The sequence below is a fragment of the Acanthisitta chloris genome, unplaced genomic scaffold, assembly GCF_000695815.1.
Source record: "Acanthisitta chloris isolate BGI_N310 unplaced genomic scaffold, ASM69581v1 scaffold4120, whole genome shotgun sequence".
NCBI lineage: Eukaryota > Metazoa > Chordata > Aves > Passeriformes > Acanthisittidae > Acanthisitta > Acanthisitta chloris.
Genome location: NW_008650918.1, coordinates 1 through 20,305, shown reverse-complemented (window position 1 = coordinate 20,305; position 20,305 = coordinate 1). Strand labels below are relative to the sequence as shown.

At 45.8% G+C, this 20,305-nt stretch overlaps 2 protein-coding genes across 2 annotated transcripts; both read right to left on the bottom strand.

Moving 5' to 3' along the window:
- Positions 1-2,047: 2,047 nt before the first annotated feature.
- LOC103798473 (chromosome unknown open reading frame, human C14orf105) lies at positions 2,048-9,988 on the bottom strand. Its single transcript, XM_009070740.1, is given in 7 exon segments — positions 2,048-2,286; positions 4,119-4,284; positions 4,677-4,714; positions 4,717-4,774; positions 5,814-5,900; positions 8,647-8,657; positions 9,772-9,988. Coding segments are annotated over 7 exon segments (816 nt in total).
- Positions 9,989-15,276: 5,288 nt separating this feature from the next.
- Positions 15,277-19,897, bottom strand: SLC35F4 (solute carrier family 35, member F4; the record flags this gene model as incomplete). The annotated part of the gene is made up of 4 exons (XM_009070729.1): positions 15,277-15,729; positions 16,650-16,739; positions 18,402-18,594; positions 19,772-19,897. Coding segments are annotated over 4 exons (651 nt in total), but the record flags the coding sequence as incomplete, so codon positions are not given.
- Positions 19,898-20,305: the final 408 nt, after the last annotated feature.

Sequence of the window (20,305 nt, the reverse complement as noted above, 5' to 3'; positions counted from 1 at the left end):
CATATCCTCAACATCAAATTCAAAGCTCTCACGATATTTCCATCTCTCACACAATGACCATGTTTATCAGCAAAGTTGTCAGGGCATTTTTGAAATGCACAGACTCCAGACATGGTCTCATTAGCCACAAACTTCTCCTTCTCATTAAATTAATTCCTCTTCTTCCTCCTTCTCTGTGTTGGGGTTTGGGGTTTTTTTGAGTTTTCAGTGAAATCACACATGGGCTTTCTCCAAAGAGCTGTTTTCTCCATGAAGCATCTAGACATGCTGTAACAGGCCATCCATGTAGGGATGTCAAAAGGAGGTGAAATCAGGACAGAGCAGCTCAGTGCTGGGCTGGAGGCTCCAGCTTTGATTTGGGGCTTTGACTGTTATTTCCAACTCCTTCTCTGCCTGGGATTTCCAATAAAGCTAAATACTGTTGAAACTGAGTCAGTCATGGGTGTCTCATTCCCTTAAACACGTGTGAAAATGTGTCTCCTGCTCTTTTCCTGGCTATGCAAACCAGGAAGCTGAGGATGCAGCACAGACATATCACAACAGCTTTGTGGGAGGTAGCACAGGTTTGAGACAGTGAGGCAGGACAAGCTTCATCTGTCCCAAGTTGTCCAAGCCATTTTTGTCCTGGATAATTGAGGACTGCCTCCATAGCTAGTTATTCTGGGTGTTCTGGCTTGAAAAATGTAAGGATGAAGTTTCCAACTCTAAGTTGCTGTGGTGATAATGATATTTATTACTCCTGGAGTCCCTGCCCTGTGGTAATGAACTAATCTGAAGATGTTTTACCCCCTTGTAGCTCTAGAGAGACCAAGAGGAAAGCAATTGAAGGAGAAGAGTAGGAGGTATGAGGAAGAGTTAATGCCCTTTGTCAGCTTTGCACCTTCAAACAGAGGCAAAATTGCTGCTGGAAATCAGGAAGATCTTTGTGCCAGGGTCAGAGCTGGTGGTGGAATCTCTCCTTCCCTTGACAGGCACCGGTTCCTTATATATCCCATTTTCCACATTCAAATAACTACACGATGAGTAAATGATATCTCATTTTATGTGTGCTCAAAAGACTTCATGTGCTCCATGGAGCTGTGGCCTTTATGGACCCACAGGGATAGGAGACAGGAGAACTTGGTGAAGTTCCCTCCTAGATAACAAATTATTTTATAAGGAAAAGCAGCTAATTTAATGAAAAAATACAGTTCATGTGAGATGGAAACTGCACAAACCACTTTGATAGATCAGATACCCCTCATATAACTACCTTTTTCAATATACTTGGGAATGTCAGATCCCAACTCACAGCTTGTTCAAATTCCTGGTGGGTGCTGCAGCCTTGACCAGCACCCCCAGGATATGTGTCTGCAGGAGATGTTGAAGATCCCTTTGCTTCCATCATTCACTCCTCAGCACTGAACCCTGAACAGAGAAAAGGAGTGAGCCAAAGCCAGATTTGTCAGAAGTTTATCTATAAAACTGGAGGTTAGGACTGAAGAAAGTACACATATTGCTGTGTCCAGGACAGGAGAAGAGAGGAAATTAAAATAAAATAAATGATAAAAAAAGTCAAAAAGGAATTTTAGAAATGCCAGAATATTTATTTTATAGGCTTCCTCAATAAATCATTTCACCTTGTAATTTTGAACTTGGGTTTGTGGTTTAGAAAAGGTTGAAACCAAGTTAAACAGGAGGATTGAGTAACCCAAAGGCAAGCAAAACATTTCATTTCAGCTGGAACTTAATATTTGGGGTTAACCCAGAATGTTTCCCAGCTTCTGCTTGGGTTTTTTTTTGCAGCACTCCTCCTCCTCTCTCTACCCCCACTTCATTGATGCTCTGTCCAAGGCATTTTCCCCCAGACACTTTGATTCAGCCACACAACCCAGATGGTCATTATTTACTCCACATCAATGACCTCCTCATTTCCAGCTGTTCTTTCCTCTGTCCCATACTCAGAAATGTCTCTTTCTGCCAACACCATGTCTCCACCCTCAGTCCCTCCATCTGGGAGGGTTCCAGCCCCAACAAAGTTGGGGCTTGTTTCTTCAGCACATACCTCTCACCAGAAATCCCTGTCTTGGAAGTCATCAAAGAGAGAAACTCTCTCTGTCTTGGTTCTCACAAGTGTAGGTTTGTGGTAAATCTTTTCCCACTCCTCAGACCCTGTGCTGGAGGTGTCCCAGAATGGATTGCTTGTTCATGGCTCCCTGAGGAACCAAAGGTCAGCCTTCCCACTCCTGTCTGGTGAGAGTTCAGCCCCATCATGCTGCCTGGAGATTCCTCCACACTCTGTGTTTCCTTGGGCAGAGAAAAAAATAAAAGAGCATGTTTTCCAGAACTCAGTCATCTGCAATTTGGCTGGAAACAGCTATGGACAGCTGGAGGCACACAAAGAAGATCCTGTAAGACCAGACCCCACACTCAGGGCTGGGTGAGGTAGAGTTCACTCAGGATTCTATTTGGTGAAATTAGAGTCTGGCAAGAGGCAGCATGGCTTTATCCCCAAGGAGAATAAAGCTGAGCTGAAGAAACATGAGGAAATAGGAAGCCAAGTCTATTCCCCTTTCTCATGTAGAAAGTTCACCTTCAGAGAAGTTTTTCACTGATTCAAGCACTTTTACCCTTGGTGATACATTTCCAGCTGGTGCCAAAGGTTGTCACATGCAAGAAAAGCAGAACAGAATTTGTTCCTCAGGGATGTCACTACTGAGTGGTGGCTGAGATTGACTTCACTTTCCCCTTCCTTAGGGACTGTGGGAAGCAGTTTCTATGTGAAACTAAACCTACAATGTGAGCAGCCTCAGTGACTGCAACATTTACCCCATGGTCATCCAAGGAGGGCAGGAGTCCAGAGGCTTCATTTTGCATATGGATGCAACATATTGTGAGCACACCACACTGCAGAGTGAAGCCAGGAGCAGCTCATTCTCCAGTTCTTTCTCCTGCTGAGCCTAACTTGAGCTTCCCCATGTGCCCAAGTGTGCTTTGACAGAGAAGACACCCCAAAATATTATAGAACCACGGAATATCCTGAGCCGGAAGAAACTCACAAGGATCATTGAGTCCAACTCCTGGCCCTGCACAGAACAGCCCCAACAATCCCTCTTTGTGCCTGAGAGTGTTGTCCAAGCACTCCTTGAGCTCTGTCAGGCTTGGGGCTGTGACCACCTCCCCAGGGAGACTGTTTCAGTGTTCAACCACCCTCTGAGTGAAGAACCTTTTCCTAATATTCAACCTACACCTCCCCTGATATAGCTGCATACCATTCCCTTGGGTCCTGTCACTGGTCACCAGAGAGCAGAGATCAGTGCTGCCCCTGAGGAAGCTGCAAACTGCCATAAGGTCTCCTCTCAGTCCTTCAGGCATAACAAGGGAGCAGCATGGGGCTGGGGCTTGGCTGCATCTCCCCAGCTGAGGATGGATGTGTGTTGTGGTGAGACTCTGCCAGAGTAGCTCATGTCTTGAAGGAAAGCTGGCAGGGCATGTTTTAATCAGTCTCCCAACCCTGCCAGAGTGACCACTGTGATATTGTCACAGCCCACATCCACCTGTGCTCTGTCCAGACAGGAGCAGGAGGTATCCCATGCTGGGGAGGAGGGCAGGGGGGAAAAACTGGTGTAAATCTTCCCATTTTCCCATTCCAGCTGTTTCCCATTTTGTTTCCTGTGTATGTTCACCCATCCTGCATCCTGGGATGCTTTTTCCTGATAAACATTCTGATTCTCCAAGGATGTGGGGGCCTCAGGGACACTCTCCATCCTCACTCTTAGTTTGCTGTGCAAAGGATATGTGGGGCCAACTAAAACTCACCTGTCAGTGGGAACCTGCTCCTGCAGGACCCTGGCCCTGAGGACTTTGGGTGTATGTGCCTGTGACTCTTAACTCACATCCACTCAAGTCTGTTTGGATGCTAGCAGAGAAGCAGCCCAGAGCCCTGTGTCCTGTCTGAGACATCCCAAAACTTTGCCTTATGAACACACCTCCCAGCCTTCTCCCTACCAGCCATCTGAACCTGCATTGTGCTACTGCAGGGGATGGAGCACTGGAAGCAGCTTCCATTGGGAAACTTCTTTGATGACACTTAAGAGGCTGCTGAGTTTTGCATCTCCTTGGAAAATTATTCCACTTACCATGATCATCTTCATGAAAACACTGATTGTGCTCAGCAGGGATGAGGTCTTGGCTTTCAGTGCTGTTGCCTCTCTGGAGAGTGTCAAGGACGTCCTTTGGGCTGAATTCCTTGATGTTTTGTTTATTGATTTTCGCCTCCCTGTGGAGATTTCGCTTCAGCTCTGCCTGGGTTTGCAAACGAATCATCAACACAAGCAGCAGAGGAGCAAACATGTTTTAACAGCTCAACGTGGCATAGCATTAGGGGGTTGGCCCTGGAAATAATTGCACAGTCAAGTAGCTTAACCTGAGCAAATGGTATTTACCAAACTGGGAATGTGACAGAACATGAGCTGGACAGGGATTTTTGGTTTCTCCGTGAGTCATGGCCAAATGAGGTCAAAGCGTTAGAAAAATCAGAGGTAATTACTGATCACAGGGGCCCTGGGGATGCTCCTCATTCTCTTCTGCCTGAGCATTGACAAAGTTTTCTTTCACCTTCACAGCAAGAGGCTTTAAGTCTCCTGTTCCTTGGGGGAGACATCCTCATCCCCTCCCCAAATCTATCTCAGCATTACCTCTCATCTCTTGCAGGTCAAGACCAGCACCTGAAATTGTGTAAGTGCTGTCACCTGACAGGGAGGCAATTCAGGCTTTGCCCCCTCTTCTCCAGCACCTACTAGGGATTTATTTAAAGATGTAAATAAGTACACCTGCACTTTGTGAAAGAGAAAGGAAGAGCCACCAGCTCACAAACCCCTCAGGTGCTCCTGCATGAAGTGAATATCTCCCTGCATAGCCAACTTGCAGAAATTTATCAGATTTTTCCACTGTGCTTGCAGTTTATCTCACAGCTCTGGGGCATGAGGGGAAAAGTCTTCATTAAAACAATGCATATGTGCTTCTGCCCCCTGAGGTGTTACCACATTGAGTCAGTTCTCCAAGATAATCTCATGATCCAAAGGGAAGAACCACTTTTGCATTTTTGAGGGTTCAGGGGGTGTTTACAGTACACAACACTTGCAGCCTTATTATCATAGATTTATGGAATTGTTGAGGTTGGAGAAAGTCACTCAGATCATTGAGTCTAACCATTCCCCCAGCACTGCCAAGACCACCACTAACAATGTCCCCAAGTGCTACATCCACAGGGCTTTTACATCCCTCCATGAGTGATAACTCCACAACTGCCCTGGGCAGCCTGTTCTAGTGCCTGACAACCCTTTCAGTGAAGGAATTTTCCCTAAAATCCGATATAAACCTCCCCTGGAACAGCTGGGGGCCACTTCTTCTCATCCTATCACTTGTTACTTGGAAGAAGAGACTGATCCCCACCTGACTACAACCTCCTTTCAGGGAGCTGTAGAGAGAAAGGTCTCTCCCTTCTCCCTGCTAACTGCAAGCAGTGGGTGCTCATGCTACTCAGTCATTTAAAAGTGATCCTCACACTTGTAGCCTGAAAAATATTTAATGTTCTGGCTCAGCAGGTCCATCTCATCCAGGGAATTGATACACTGGAGCTTCAGAAACTATCCCTTTAGTTTGAATCCTTTCATGCACACATCAATGTTTCAGCCAGGTCCTGGGCTCAGCCAGGGACAGGAGCACAGCCAGAATAAAACACCAATTTCTGCCCTTTAGGGTGCCCAAACTGTGAGGCAAAGGAGCCTGCAGCCATGAATGGCTTGTGCATGGACACAAATTCATGTGCTTACCTTTGGTTTTGGGCTTGCAGCCACTTCTTGCTGACTCTAGGGCTTCACAGGAGCAATTGTTTGCAGAGGGATGGCAGGTTCAAGCCTCTGCAGGTCCAATATTTATACTACTTAACATTGCTCATTCCACACAATCATAAAACATGATATGAAACTACCTTGACATTTTTCCAGCTCCAATTCTGGCCTTGCTGCTTGGGATATAGGAAGGAGATTGGCAACTCAGGGAGATGAATTTCTCCTTTGGTCCTTCAGAAATGGACAAAACTGGGGAAATCTCTTGAATTACAGTCAAAGCAGCAAACCCACAATTTGACATTAGTTTCGTCCCTGTAGATATTTATCTTTGAGCTTTGACAGTGCCCGAGGCTCCATCCTAGTCCAGAGTGAAGGCAAACCCCAGCTCAGATTGCTTCATGGCAAAGCTGGAGCATGGAGAAGTGTCATAATTTTATCTAAGGTATCCTATCAAGTCATCCAAGGACAGATCCCAGTTATATGAGATCCAGAGCCTGTTCCTTCTGTCCAACCAGTCTCTTTTATGTTGGCCTAAGTAGGACCTTTGTCTGCAGAACTGTGCATGGTACAAAGTGTCTTTCCTGGTGGCTGATGGAGAGGGCAGTGTCTTGCTCTGCAGGCTGCTCTGAGCATGGATTTTTATTTTAAGGAGCTACATTTCCTCCTTAAATAATCCCAAACAGTAAAATGTTACTGGGTCATTTCATGGCTTGGTATTCATAGAATCATTAAGGTTAGAAAAGGCCTCTAAGATCATCAAGTTCAACAATTAACCCAGCATGGCCAAACCCACCACTGACCCATGTCCCCAAGTGCCGCATTACACATTTTTTTTAGCACTTCCAGAGATGGTGATTCCACTATTGCTGTTGTCCCCTTCTAGGGGGGAGCGCAGCACAGCTTATGTAGAAATTACAAGCAGCATCATCCAGGACTTTGTATGTAAGACCTGCTTTGCACTTTATTTGGGACATCATTAACTCCTTGATTATGAACTAGTGTCTAAGAAATGGTGACCTGTCTCTGACTCTGCACCGAACTGCTGCCAAAGCCTGAGCTGTAATTTTGAATCAATGCTAAAATGCAGGATCAAAAATTGGCAGCATCATGTAGAGTGAAGTTCAAATGTCTCACAAAACTGAGTACAAAGAGGCACTAGATGGCAGCATGTGACATACAAACTGCGATAGGGCTGAGCGTCACTCGGTGCCACCAAGAACTGGCAGCTGTGGACAAATAACCTCCCACATCCTTCGGCTCATCTCACTTCTGCTGATGGGGAAGCCAAGCTTCAGCATTTGGATGAAATTGTGTCCCAGGATGTAAAATTGACTCTTTTCTTTTGTCTTGTGAACTTCACAGGCTTTTCCTTTGGAAATACTCTCTAACTGATGTCCTCTGAAAGTCCTTGTGAAGGCCATGTCACCCTGCTCTTCTGTCTTTGAAAATACTCCCACAGGGGAAAAGGCTTATGCTGGTGCTGTGTACACTCCCTAACAGCAAGAGCAGAAGCACAGGGTGGGATTAGCAGTGTCTTTGTCCTGCAATGAGTATTAGCAATGTTTTAAAAAACCTAAGTACAGCCGTGATGGAAATCAATGACTAAAAATTCCATGCTGGTAGGAGATTCCTAAAGGAGGCTGTGATTCCATGTGTCAGTTCTCAGGGTGTAGCTGGGCCCACTCCAGGTGCTGCTGTCACATCCTCCCACCAAATCCAGGGACAAGTTGTTCAGTAGCTGGTGGTCATCTCGGTTCTCTGAAGCCACCAGTGTGAGCCAGAGCCAGAGCCCTGAGCAAAGGGAGTTTGACTGACCCTGCCTGGTGGCTATTCTCTTCTGTATTATGCTGAAAAAACTTCAAACACAGCAAGGGAGGATCAGGAAAAGCACACCTGCTCCAGAGGGTTTGCTGTTCATAGAATCGTGAGATCCTAGAAGGGTTTTATTTGATTTGGAAGGGACTTTAAATATCACCTGTTTTCAAACCCTCTGCCATGGGCAGAGACAGCTTCCACTAGACCAGGCATCTCCAAGCAGCTTCAGGTTGGATATTAGGAAGAAATTCTTGACTATGAAGGTGGTGAGGCACTGGCAAAGGTTGTCCAGAGAAGTTGTGGATGTCCCATCCCTGGAAGCGTTCAAGGCCAAGTTGGATGGTGTTTGGAGCAACCTGGGCTAGTGGAAGATGTCCCTGCCCATAGCACTGGAGTGGAACAAAATCATCCTTAAGGTCCCTTCCAACCCAAACCATTCCATAGATTCATCTTCTCTCTCTTCTCCAAGGGCACAGCCTTGGTGATCTTTTCATGAGGAATCATCAAAGTCCTCCATAAGTTGACCTCCAATTTCTAAAGGGGTAGGAAAACGTACAGAGGTGGGTCATAGTGTTGGCACAGGGAATGGGCTGGGATTTGGAAAAACCTTGTTCTAGTGAGGGGTACAGTTTTGGGGAAGTTATTTCTCCCTTATGAGGGTTGATGGTTTGTGTTCTGTGTGTTTGGGATGTTTTTAATTATTTCCTCTCGTCCTATCCATGTGTGTCTTGTCCTTATCCTCTAGAGATACAGAACTGGATAGCTGCTGGGTCCTGGGACAGGAACCAGCACCAAGCCCCAGCTCAAGGCATTCTCATGACTCCTGTTTTTCACACTTGCACTTTAGCAGCAGCAGATTCTCCTCTCTGGGGGAGTCTGGACTTAACACAAGCCAAGCTGAACCCTCATAAACCAAATAAACCCTATTCTCTTGGAATTCTCTTTGCTTATTTAGACAGCAGCTTGAGCTAATACATCACTCAAGTCCTCTTGAGCATACTCTTCTCATTTCTGAAAATGAAAAGTAATGGAAAATTACATTTATTAAGGGGGTTCTAAAGCTTTTTATAAAACACACATTTTAAGAAGCACTTGTTAAATGCCCAGTGATGAAAATTTTCCATAATGGGAATATTTGGTTGTTCTTGCTGTCATGAAGTACTTGAAACCTGCTGCTGTACAGCCAGACCTGATCTGTATTCTCCCCAAGACCTCAGTTCCAGGAATGTCACTGCTATCATGCCAGAGGATTATTTGCTCTCACTATTTCCTGATGCCTCTTGATGAATGATCCTGAAGGAAATATCCAGCCCCTGGTGAAGCAGCAGTGCTTAATGTCACTCAGTGCGTCTCAAATTGATTTTTGGGAAAGCAAAAACAGGGAGGAAGATGACAGGCCTGCAGATCCTTCTTTCTCTGTCTTGCCCTTCCATTGGTTTTCATGGAGGTTTCTCCCTACACTCCCCTAACACAGCTCTGGGTAGCATTTGTCACCATTCAGCTCGTACAGAGCTAGTTCCAGATGGATGCAAAACTCCTTCCTTGTCTCTGGGAAGGGTTTGGGTACAGATGGAGTTTAAAGGCAATGGGAGAGGCTGCAAGTAGGAAAACACACACAGCCATGCTGTTTGCCTTCCTCTTGGCTTGTGGAATCAGCTCTGTGCAGGACAGAGCTGTCATCTGTTTTAATGCTGAGTTTTACCTGCTGAGCACATTGCCCAGAATCTAATTGTAATTAGGTTAATGATATCGATATAACTGGCAGGTGAGCTGGGCAGGTGTATGATGGAAGTTACAGGGCACCTGGACAGGAGCTTGCTCAGACACAGGTGGTGTAATCACATGCCAGGTTGATGCTGGAGAATGAGGCTCTTTCACCAGGATGGCTGATGGGAGTAAAGAGCTTGGGATCCCAGCTCTGCTGAGTGAGACACTTTCCAAAACAAGCCATGGAAGGGGGAAAATGAGTCTTCCCAAAGCTAAAACGTCCTGGAAATGGCAAAAAGCTACTGATAAAGAGCATCATGTGCACATACTTACAATCAGTGAGCAAACTCATAGCCCCAGAAGGTGCCCCCATTTCTCTGCCCTGCACTTTGCAATCATCCTGCGATGACCTCCTTACCTGTAGAGGCTCTGCAGTACCAGGACTCCCAGAAAGGTGGAAGCTCCTGGTGAAAGATGGGTTTTCCCCACTTTTCCACATCCTGTGGGTATAGGCTGGGTTGTCCTGGCACACTAGGGAGTCAGTACAGGGCACTGAGGGCAGGCAGGTCCTCTCCAGTGAGCATCGGTGCCACCTTGATCACCCTGGGGTGTGCCTTGGAAGAGCTCAGGCCCATTTTTCAGTGGGAGCTTTGAAAGGAGAAGGCAAACAGCCTCATTCACCTTCTTCCCTGAACACAGAGGGATCTTTGTGAGTGACTGTGGGGCCTGGGCAGCTCCCTGCCTGCTCCCATGGACATGCCCACACGTCCTTCCCAGCTCGGTTAAACATTGACCTGTCCCCAGCCATTACCTCGTGGGGGTCAGAGGTGGCTGCTGCTGACAGAGAAGGGAGAAACAGCTTGGCAACCAGTGCCAAGTCCCAGGGAAGCTTTGCTTTTTACCTACAAGTGATTCTCAGCCAGAGTCACCACCTCAGCTGGCTGTTGACTGACCTGGAGGTATTTCTACAAGCTAAATCTTCAGGATTTGAAAGGAAATTCAGTCCATGGATCACTAGAAGGGTTAAATTGTCTGCCACCCTGCATAGGAGAAGCAACCTGGAGACAGGGGCTGGCCCAGGGGCATCCTCCACCCTTGCTCCTGCCAGATAGGGGCATCAATGAAAAAAATGCAGCTTTAACACAAAGTCACCTGGGAATGTTGGCAAAAGTGAGTCATGTTCTATAGTTAATGGAATCACAGCTTTCTAGAATGGCTTGAGTTGGAAGAGACCTTAAAGATCATCCAGTCCCACCCCCTGCCATGGGCAGGGACACCTTCCACTAGCCCAGGTTGCTCCAAGCCCCATCCAGCCTGGCCTGGAACACTCCCAGGGATGGAGCAGCCACAGCTTCTCTGGGCAACCTGTGCCAGTGCCTCAGCACCAGCACAGGGAAGAATTTCTGCCTGCTGCAAGGGTGGTGTTCTGGAGCACAGGGAAAGGAGCGTAGAGGCAGAGCCAAGAGTTCAGCATCATGTCCAGTAAATCCACAGATGAACCCCTCAACTCCCTCTGGATGGAGATGGGGAGGTTTTGAGCTTCAAAATGCCAGTGGTCAGGGGTGGCACCTCCAGGAGGAATTATTCACCTATGGAGTAATCCAACCAGTTCATGTTTTCAACTACAAAGCACTGACATTGCTCGTGACTTAGGCAGAGCCAAGAGTTCAGCATCATGTCCAGTAAATCCACAGATGAACCCCTCAACTCCCTCTGGATGGAGATGGGGAGGTTTTGAGCTTCAAAATGCCAGTGGTCAGGGGTGGCACCTCCAGGAGGAATTATTCACCTATGGAGTAATCCAACCAGTTCATGTTTTCAACTACAAAGCACTGACATTGCTCGTGACTTTGCTTTACAGCACACAGGGAAATGAGGGAGCAGAGCAACTTAGTCTGTTTTTTTCCTTCTTCTTTTCAAAGGAAAACCTAAAATCAACACTCTCCTTCTCTCCTGAGGTTCTCAATGCTTAATGCCTATTTCTCCTTTTCTTTTCTTTAATTACCCTTCCCTTGCTAAGAACAGGTCATTCCTGTTGAGCAGCTTGGGAAAATCATGAATTAAATGCAATGATGGATGTGTTGGAGTGGAAACTCACATGAATGTTAGGGCTAGTGCCTGTTGTGCTGTATTCAGGTGTTTCACCTGGGCACAGTGCTGTGGCCCTGGCCCTGCTGAAGTCCTGGCAGGGTCCCCCTGCTTCCCATGCTACCAAATCCCTTTCCAGGCCAGGTGTCTTCCCAAGACATATGGGTTTCCCCATCTGCATCACAGCCTGTTGTACAGTGATTTAGGGAAGGGGATTGCACAGGGACAGACACACCTGAGGTTGATATTGCTCCAAGCATTTCATGTCTGGGTGAAGAGATGCTCCTCTTTGCATTTAAATGGGATTCAGCATCCTTCTGGCTGGTCCATGAGTGCCAGGTCCCACCTTCCCTGCTGGGGTACAGCTCTGTCCACATGAGCCCAAGGACGTTAGCCTGACAGCACTGCACAGCATTTTGATGTTTCATCAGCTAATGATCAATATCTCCTAGTAAATCCCTAAAATCTCAGCATCTGTGCACTTTGGAGCTACACTTTGACCTCCACAGGCCTTGACTCTGTAAAACAAAAAGGGCCAAGAGCAGTAGCTGAGGGTTTGGGGTGGGAGGAGAAAAGTAGGCTGCAAGAAGATGTCCTTCCTGCAGGTCACTGAGGCAAGTTGTGATCCTGGTCAGTGATGCTCATCCTTTTCTTTAACTGGGGTTGTTTTATGCAGCCTTTCATCTATATTTCAAGTTCAGTTCAATTCCCAAGTGCTGTGCTGTAGAAACATGGGGCTGGAGGAGCTTTGGTCCCATATAGTGCTATCAGGGACAGCCCATGGTCCCTCCCAGAAGAGCTGGAAGCATTTTAGACCTTTCTTTCATTTCATTTATTGCCTTAAACCCTCCACCAAATCCAGCTGGAACCTGCAAGTGATACTGCTCTTGCCAAAATGGGGTTTTCTGGCGTATGTATTGTAGTTAAAACTAAATCATTGATTCCTAAGCAGTCTGATGCCCTTGTTTTAGGGAAGATATTGGGGAAAACTCAAGGATAGGGCAGTGCCATGGCTTTGAGCAGGGCATTTTCAGGCAGAGGAGCAGTTTGTTACTCACTAGCACACAGAGCAAGGGAGAACCAAGGTGAGGATTCAGCACGGGGCACCACACTAACATCCGACAGCAACAGTGGATTGCCTCTGCCTTAAAGCTTCTACTTAAAAATGAGTTTTAAATCACAAAAAAAGCATGGGCAAAGGAGGAGATGGAAAGTGATGACTTCATGCAAATCTCCAGCGAGTGAAGCAGAAAAAAACCATAATGATACAAATAGGCTGTTGTTTATTCTGCTTGTAGCACGTTTAGGCAGCAATAGTGTGAACAAATGGATCAGCAAAGAGAGGAAAACAATCCAGCACAGTTTCACTGGCTGGGATACACACCTCTGCAGCTGATAGATCCTGTTAGGACACATCTGTAAAGAAAAGAAACAGCTTCATTCCCACTCTGTTCCTTGTTGCTTGTATTAACAGGGGATCTTCATCTTAGCCCAGCCCAGGCTGGGGATCCTGGTGATGCTGAAATAACACTGTCCATGGTGACATCTTGCTGAGCCCCCTGGAGAGGGCAGGCACTGGAGGAGATGCTCAAGGTGGGTTATTCGCAGCACATTTGGTTTTCCTTCCAGAGAAACAAGCCCTGGCGTGAAGGAGAATCTGATAACAGCTGCCAGATCAAATCTGGCATTTTCCTTGGGGTACAAAAGAGATGGTGCAACAGAAATGAAGCCTCATGTTGCTGGAGAGGGTAGAAGGGCTCATCAGAGCTCTTCAGGACACGTCTGATGGGTCCCTTGATGGGTGTGATTATTGGTTTGTGCTCCTCTGATGGATCATCAACGGCATCAGGCAAAAGAGCCTCTGTTTATGGTCTGATTTCTTCGGTTTGATGGGTTTTCTCTGGCTGAAAGGCTGAGCTGCTCTCCAGGGAAAGCCATTACCTTCTGTGCTTAGTGAAGAATTTACATGGCAGGTTGGACAGCAGGTGAACAAAGGGGCTTAAGGCATTGCTGAGTGGGATGAACAACCTGGAAAGCAGCTGGGAACAGGCTGCCCAGAGAACCCACCTGGGGAAGTGGTCAAGGCCAGGGTGGATGGGGCTTGGAGCAGCCTGGGCTAGTGGAAGGTGTCCCTGCCCATGGCAGGGGGTGGACCAAGACAGTCTTTGCTGTCCCTTCCAACCCAAACCATTCTGCTCCAGCAAACCTGCTAGAGCAGAGGTGCTTTGATCAAGCCTTTCTTGCTGGGTCTGAAGCCTTCTTAACACACTGTGCCCCTGGCCATGAAATGTGTCAAGTAGGGGAAAACTGATTCAACCATTGGATTTCACACGATTTTCCCTACCTGAATGCTCGGTGAGGTTCCTTGAAGAATCCAGTCCTGGACCCAAAAATGCTTCCATGTGGCTGCTTGACAAAAAGCACTCATCAGTGCAGACTATAAGGGAATCTTTGTTTTTTCCCATGTGTTCAGTTTGGCAGGAGCTAAAATTTCAGTAGAACACATCCCCAAAACAATCTAGTAATGCAAATGACTATATCAACTCTAAAACCAACTTGGGGTAGTGCCCAAACTGCCATGTGCTGTGTGCTCTCAGCCCATCAGTACAGTCCCATCAGGATCTCCTGTCCCACATCACTCACTTTTTAGAATATATTTTTATGTCTTGCTCCTTTCAAAAGCAGCAGCCAGAGATTTGAGTGTGTGGGTGTGCACCCAAACCTAACACCTCTGGGTTTAGTGCCCAGGGGATGGTTGGTTGGGCTGGTTTCTACAGCCCTAATTCTTCAGCCATGTGATAAAAGAGGCTAAGTTTGTGGGGTTTGATATACACAAGTGTTCTGTCAGCTCTGCTGGTTGCAAGCAACAGTTTAGACATGAATGTGAAGAGATAAAGAAAACATCAAATAGAAGAGTCAAATTAAAAGGTCTTTTTGTTATTATTTACATTCTTTTTGTTTTCCTGGCAGAAATACCATCAAAACAAACCCCTAGTAGCTGCTAATCAAATTCACAAACTGTGGGCAGTAGAGCCAGCAGAGCTCAGCAATCTGTGATACTTTCCAGTGGCTTCTATTCTTCCTTTAAAAAAGAATAAATGGAGAAAAAAATGCTTGTTTGCTTAGCAAGTGCTCTCAAATAAAGAGAGTTTTGCATGTTCAATCCTAGGAATGCTGTAAACCAGCCTAAATTACACAGCCACAGGCTTAGGGAAGGGACTGGGAGGCTGGTTGATTTGTTTTGGCTTTTGAAAGACTTTTCCACAGTGGAGGCTAAGAAAAATATTTGTTTGCCCCAAAGCTCTAGTAAATAGAAACTGACGTTTCCCAGGGATGCTGGCGGTGCAGGGTGCTCAGTCTCTCCTGAGAAGCTTGTTGTTCAGCTGGGAGTGCAGCTTTTCTGGGAGAAAAATGAGACAAATAAAGCTATTTTTGGCTTTACTGAAGGCACCCAAATTCCAGTGCCACTTCTAGAGAGGTAGTGTTGGAGAGAGGCAGAGCTCAGCCTGGCCTGGGAGGGAGGCTTCATGTTTTGCATATCAGAGAATATTAATTCTGATAATAATTCCAAACACCAATATGAACATCAACATCTTTCAGAAACAAATTCTCAGAAATGCTAGGAGTGGTTTGCAATGGTTTTCCAAACCTATTACCTTGCTGAAAGGACACTTCATTGAAAGTTCAGTCAAGCAGTTCAATTCTGAGATTTAACTGGAAATATCCAAGATTCATATCCACCAGAATGGTTCTACTTGTGCCAGCAAAAGGAGCTAAATGATGCCAACTTGATGCATATTTCAAACCCACCAGTTCAGTAAGACACAAGCTGAAATTTTTTTTTATTACAAAACATTTTATTGCAGTTATTTACACCCGTTCCTTGATAAGTGTATAAATGTAAACATTTATTATAGATGTATTTCTCTTATCTTACAGTCCTTCCCCTGTTCAGGTTAAATGTAATTTATAAGCATACAAGTAGTGAGGAAATTTAAGCTATATTCACAGAATATACATCTGCGTGCAGGGAAAGTCCACCAGCCCTAAGCTAGTGGTATAGACACTGTCCCATTAGCTCTGCTTCTGCTTCTCGTGTGTACACTGGATTCTGTGATGTCATCTGCATGATCTTCACTTTTCTTCTCCTTCAAGCTGTTGATGAACCTCAGGGTTATTTCATCCCATTCCTCAGGGAGCAGCATGAGCAGGAACCCAATGCAAATGATGATGGTGGCTCCCAGTCTCACAACGCTGAAGATCATTTTGTGCTTCAGGAGATCCACAGCTGTGAAGGAGAGAACCACAATGACATCAAACCAGCAGCAGGATGGACAACAGCATCAGAGCAGCCTGGCCCATCTCCTTGACCCATGTGCTGCACTCTGGCTGTGACAGTGGCCATGTGGCTCTCATCCCCAGTGACCAGCTCCCCGAGTTCAGAGAACAGCTTTGGCCTGGCAGTGTAGTACTGGAAGTGTCACATCTCCTCCAACCCTCACCCCCACCATTCAGGCTCTAGGGAAGCCTTGTGGGGCTGGGTCCAAGCTAGAGGAGTAAAGCACTGGAACAGGCTTCCCAGGAGAGTGATAGAGTCACCATCCCTGGAAGTGTTCAAAAAACAAATAGATGTGGCACTTTGCTATAGGGTTTACTGGGCATGGGGGTATTCAGTTGAAGGTTGGACTTGATGACCTTAGAAGTCTTTCCCAACCTCAATGAAACTATGATTCTGTGATTTCTGCTCTGAGAGGGAGGCACTTATGGTAACTCTTTATCTACAGTGGGTTACATCAGGAGAATGTTTCCGTGGGCTGCATGGACCAGTGATGGAGAGAGAGCAGCACACAGGTCAGAGAGCTGGAGCTGGTGCCTCCAGGCCTAGCTGCCCAGCTCTACAACCAGCACCACCAGCTCACCTGAGCCCTTGGGCAGCCCCATATAGGCACTAACTCTTTTGCAGCTCTGATCTGTATTCCCCTAAAAATAGCTGTTTTTGAAAACATGCTCAAATAACTGAAGTGGCAAAGGCTAAGGAGACTAGAAGAGCAGAGACAGAGGCTGTTCAACAAGACAGGACTCTGGAGTAAATTTTCACATATACACCCTGCCCAGGTGACAATGGGTTTTGACTATATAGGCAACAAACTGCTTGTTCTGTCACATGCCTGTGGGCTTATCTTCCACCAACAGCTGTGGTACTCATACCTGCATTTCCAGGGACGCTGAGCACTGTGCCGATGGAGATCAGAATGGGGTATGTAAGCACAACACCAACGTTAACCAGAATATTGAAAGCTAGGGAAAAACAGAGAAAACAACACATGATTATGGAGAAAAACACTGGAACAAGATATTTCTCCTCCTCCTTAACCCTACAAGTACAATGTATGATATCAACCTCCACATCACAATGACGAAGCTGTCACAAAGTGATTGATTTTTTTATTTTTATACATAAGTGTGAAATGAGGGGAAGTTCTGCACGGGGGAAGAGGGGAGGCTGACAGCATTTCACAGGCTGTAATACTAAGGGTATCACACTCATATTTCATGGCTTTTTCCAGCCTTTAATCAGATATCAGCAACCTGCTTTTGCTGCCAGAAGCCATCATTTCTCTTCCTACCAGAAGGCTGGTAATCTCTAGCTTGATGGAGATAAGTCCTTGACTTAAGAAGACATTTCACTCATGGAGCACTTGCACACTCCTCTACCTGGACCACACACCAAATATGACAGCAGGAGCTCATACTCTGAAGAACACTAAATAAATTAGCTGATGAAGTTAACTGCAAACTAAGTAGATTGGAGTGAGACCATGGTCTTGCTGCTATGTTGAAGGCAGAATGAAATCTGACAGAACTACAAATGTTCATCACCCTTAATTTATGGCTTGGTTTTTTTTCACATGGCAGTATTTCCAGCCAGCTCCAGTTTCCTTGAGAGATTTAAAAGCAAACTGTGGAAACTTCCAAAAACTTCCCTCTGATCACCCACCACCCAGTCCTGCTACTGAATCCCCTATGTAAAAGGAGCATAGATTGCTTCACTTTGTCTTCTCCATGAGGTTGCTCCCTCATGGCTGGGATTATACACTTGGGTAGATGGTTGGCTGATAAATTATCCCTAATTTTTGTCCCTTAGGAGCTCATGGAGGAGCTGAAATTCTGGTTAGATGTGTTCAAGGTGCTCACAGCACCTCAGCTGTCAGCCTGCCCACGTCCCAGGACAGTTGTGTAGCAGGCAATGACATCCTCTTTGCTTCCATATAATACATGTGTGGTGGAGATAGAAACCTCTTCAGTTATGAAATATTGGAGACTTCACAAAAGGAAAGGATGTTGTTATACCTGGAAATTAAAACACCCCTGGGCTGAATCCAACAGAAACTCTGCTTGGCTAGATGATTTCAGGAAAGAGGGAGAGCTATGGAATGGCAGTGTAAACCCTGCCCAGAGCCTGCAGCACCCACTGAAAGGTGCCCCAGTGCTGGGGGTTCCTGTCAGTGCACAAACACCCAGCAGAGTGTGCCAGGAGCTGACTGCATACACACAGCCCTTTGAAACAGGATTTAGAGCAGAAGCTCTAAATCAGAAATTGTGTCAGAGACAGGGGAATACCAATGGAACTACAATAGGGATGTAAAAGTAGACAATTAGTATGGCTGCTTCGTGTTTACTCCATGTTATTACTATTACTTATTAATTATAATCATTGGTTCTATATTAATAATTAATCATATATTAATAATTAACCATGCACTATTAGGATTACTTCATTAAGTATAATGAAAAATATGAATCATTTCCAAGGAGCACAAGTTTGCACTGGGACCAAACTTAATCTGTGAGACAGCTCTGCTGTTTAAGGGGACAGGGGAGAATTCTCTGTGCCTGAGGCTAATTTTATATTGGTGGGGGGAGGAAAGCTGGAAAAATGAGTACATTTTTATCACGTACCTAACCAGAGACCTGCTACTCCACACAGGTAACCCCATGGCACAGCAGAGAAGGGGTACCAGTACTCCACTTTTGTAAAATACAGGATGATTGGGGTGACAGAGATGAAGATGAAATTGAAGAAGCCCAGGGTAGAAACGAAATGAGCTGCTTCCCCAAAGTTTGCACTTCCCAGGAACATTTTGAACAAAACCTGTGAAGGAGAGGAGAGAGGAGGGTTTAGACTTCATGGGAAGCAAAGTTCTGCACAGTCTCCGTTCCCCTGGGGAGAGTGGGGCATAGGACAGCATGTCACAACCCACTCCTTTCCTACACTAGAGTTTTGCAAGGAGATCTTTGGTCTGATTTCTTACCTTTCTTGTGTTTTAGCACAGGGAGAGACACCATGTCGCTATGTGGGGACAGTAGAGTTTGTATAACAAAGCTTATAAAATTCCAGGAGGAACATATGTAGAACTCAGGAAAAACCAAGAAGGAACCAAGAACTCAAGGACAACCTCATTCATGCAATGAAGTTACAGGATTTGAGCTGTGCATGGGATTGTTAGGATTTGGAGGGGACTCCAGTGACTTCCTCCAGTGACCCTGCTGTGAGAGCAAAGCCTGGGGGGACTTACTTCAGGCAGCACAAGCCTCATAGAGAATTCATCCTACATGAGCCTAAATTCATGCACTATGAGTGACTTTCAAACGGCCACAACAAATTTATTTGCAAGACAAACAAAGTCTGAAGTTGGGAGGCAACTTCTGATCTCACTACAATTAACTCCAGACTTCCCACACACTTCACCCTCCCTAAGTTGGCAATAAACACAGCCATGTTCATGTTTCTGAGACATGACCCTGCCTTCTCCACCCCTTACCTTCCAGAGCAGCCACTGCTGCCAAGCAGAGGGCAAAGCCCTGTGCTGCCCTAATGCATCACCTGGGACAAGCTCACACCAGGGCTCCAAGTCCAGGATGTGCAAGAGAACTGCAGTGCAGACCTGGGATGAGCTGCCTGTTCCTGTTCAGGGAAAGCAGCATTTCCCACACCCAGGCTCTCCTCCCCTTTGCACATGCAAAGTGCCTTCAAAACAATGTTGATAAACTGCAGTGGCATTATTAAAAAGTGATCCTAAACTCCTTGTAGCATAGTAATGGAGATTTCATTAAAGACTCATAAAGCAAAGCCATTCTGAATCTTTGGCAGCTGACAACTAATTACTCTCCTAGCAGATTTCCTGACATTGTGACATTGCCTGGTCGCATTATGAATGATGCAGGAGTGCTGAATAAAATAAAACATTTATTTTACAGCTTTGTGCTTGTGCATTTTTAACAGCCAATATTAATGAACAGAAGAACAGCAACAAACAGTTATGACTTACCTTATACAAGGCAGACGTGGAGGCTGATCCCACAGCATATGCCACCCCAATAATTGAATCGCCCTGGAAACCATCTGCATATGCCATCATCACAATCCCTGTGATTGCCATTATTGCTGCAACTATCTGCACAGACAAAGCAAAGCAATGTAAAGCTCAGTGCCATTTCATCCCACAGGAAGAGATCATCACTGCGTGGGGTTCTCAGGAGGGTCACTAGCTGCTTTCTCTGACTCGAAGTTTTCTTGTTTTCCCTTAAATAGGGAAAATTATGGGAGAGATGTAAAGCGAAACGAAATGTGTATACTGATAGTGATATGAATCTATGGCATTGCAAATTCTCCTGGCACCTACTGACAGAACATCCATCATTATGTGTTTTATCAGCTAAACATCCACTTTGGAGAGATGACTCGAAGATCAAGACATTTTAAGACATTATGCTCTACTACACAACAAGAGAAATATTTAACACCATCACCAATTTGACTAGATATGCAAACATTACATGGCCAACCTTCCTGGACATCAGCC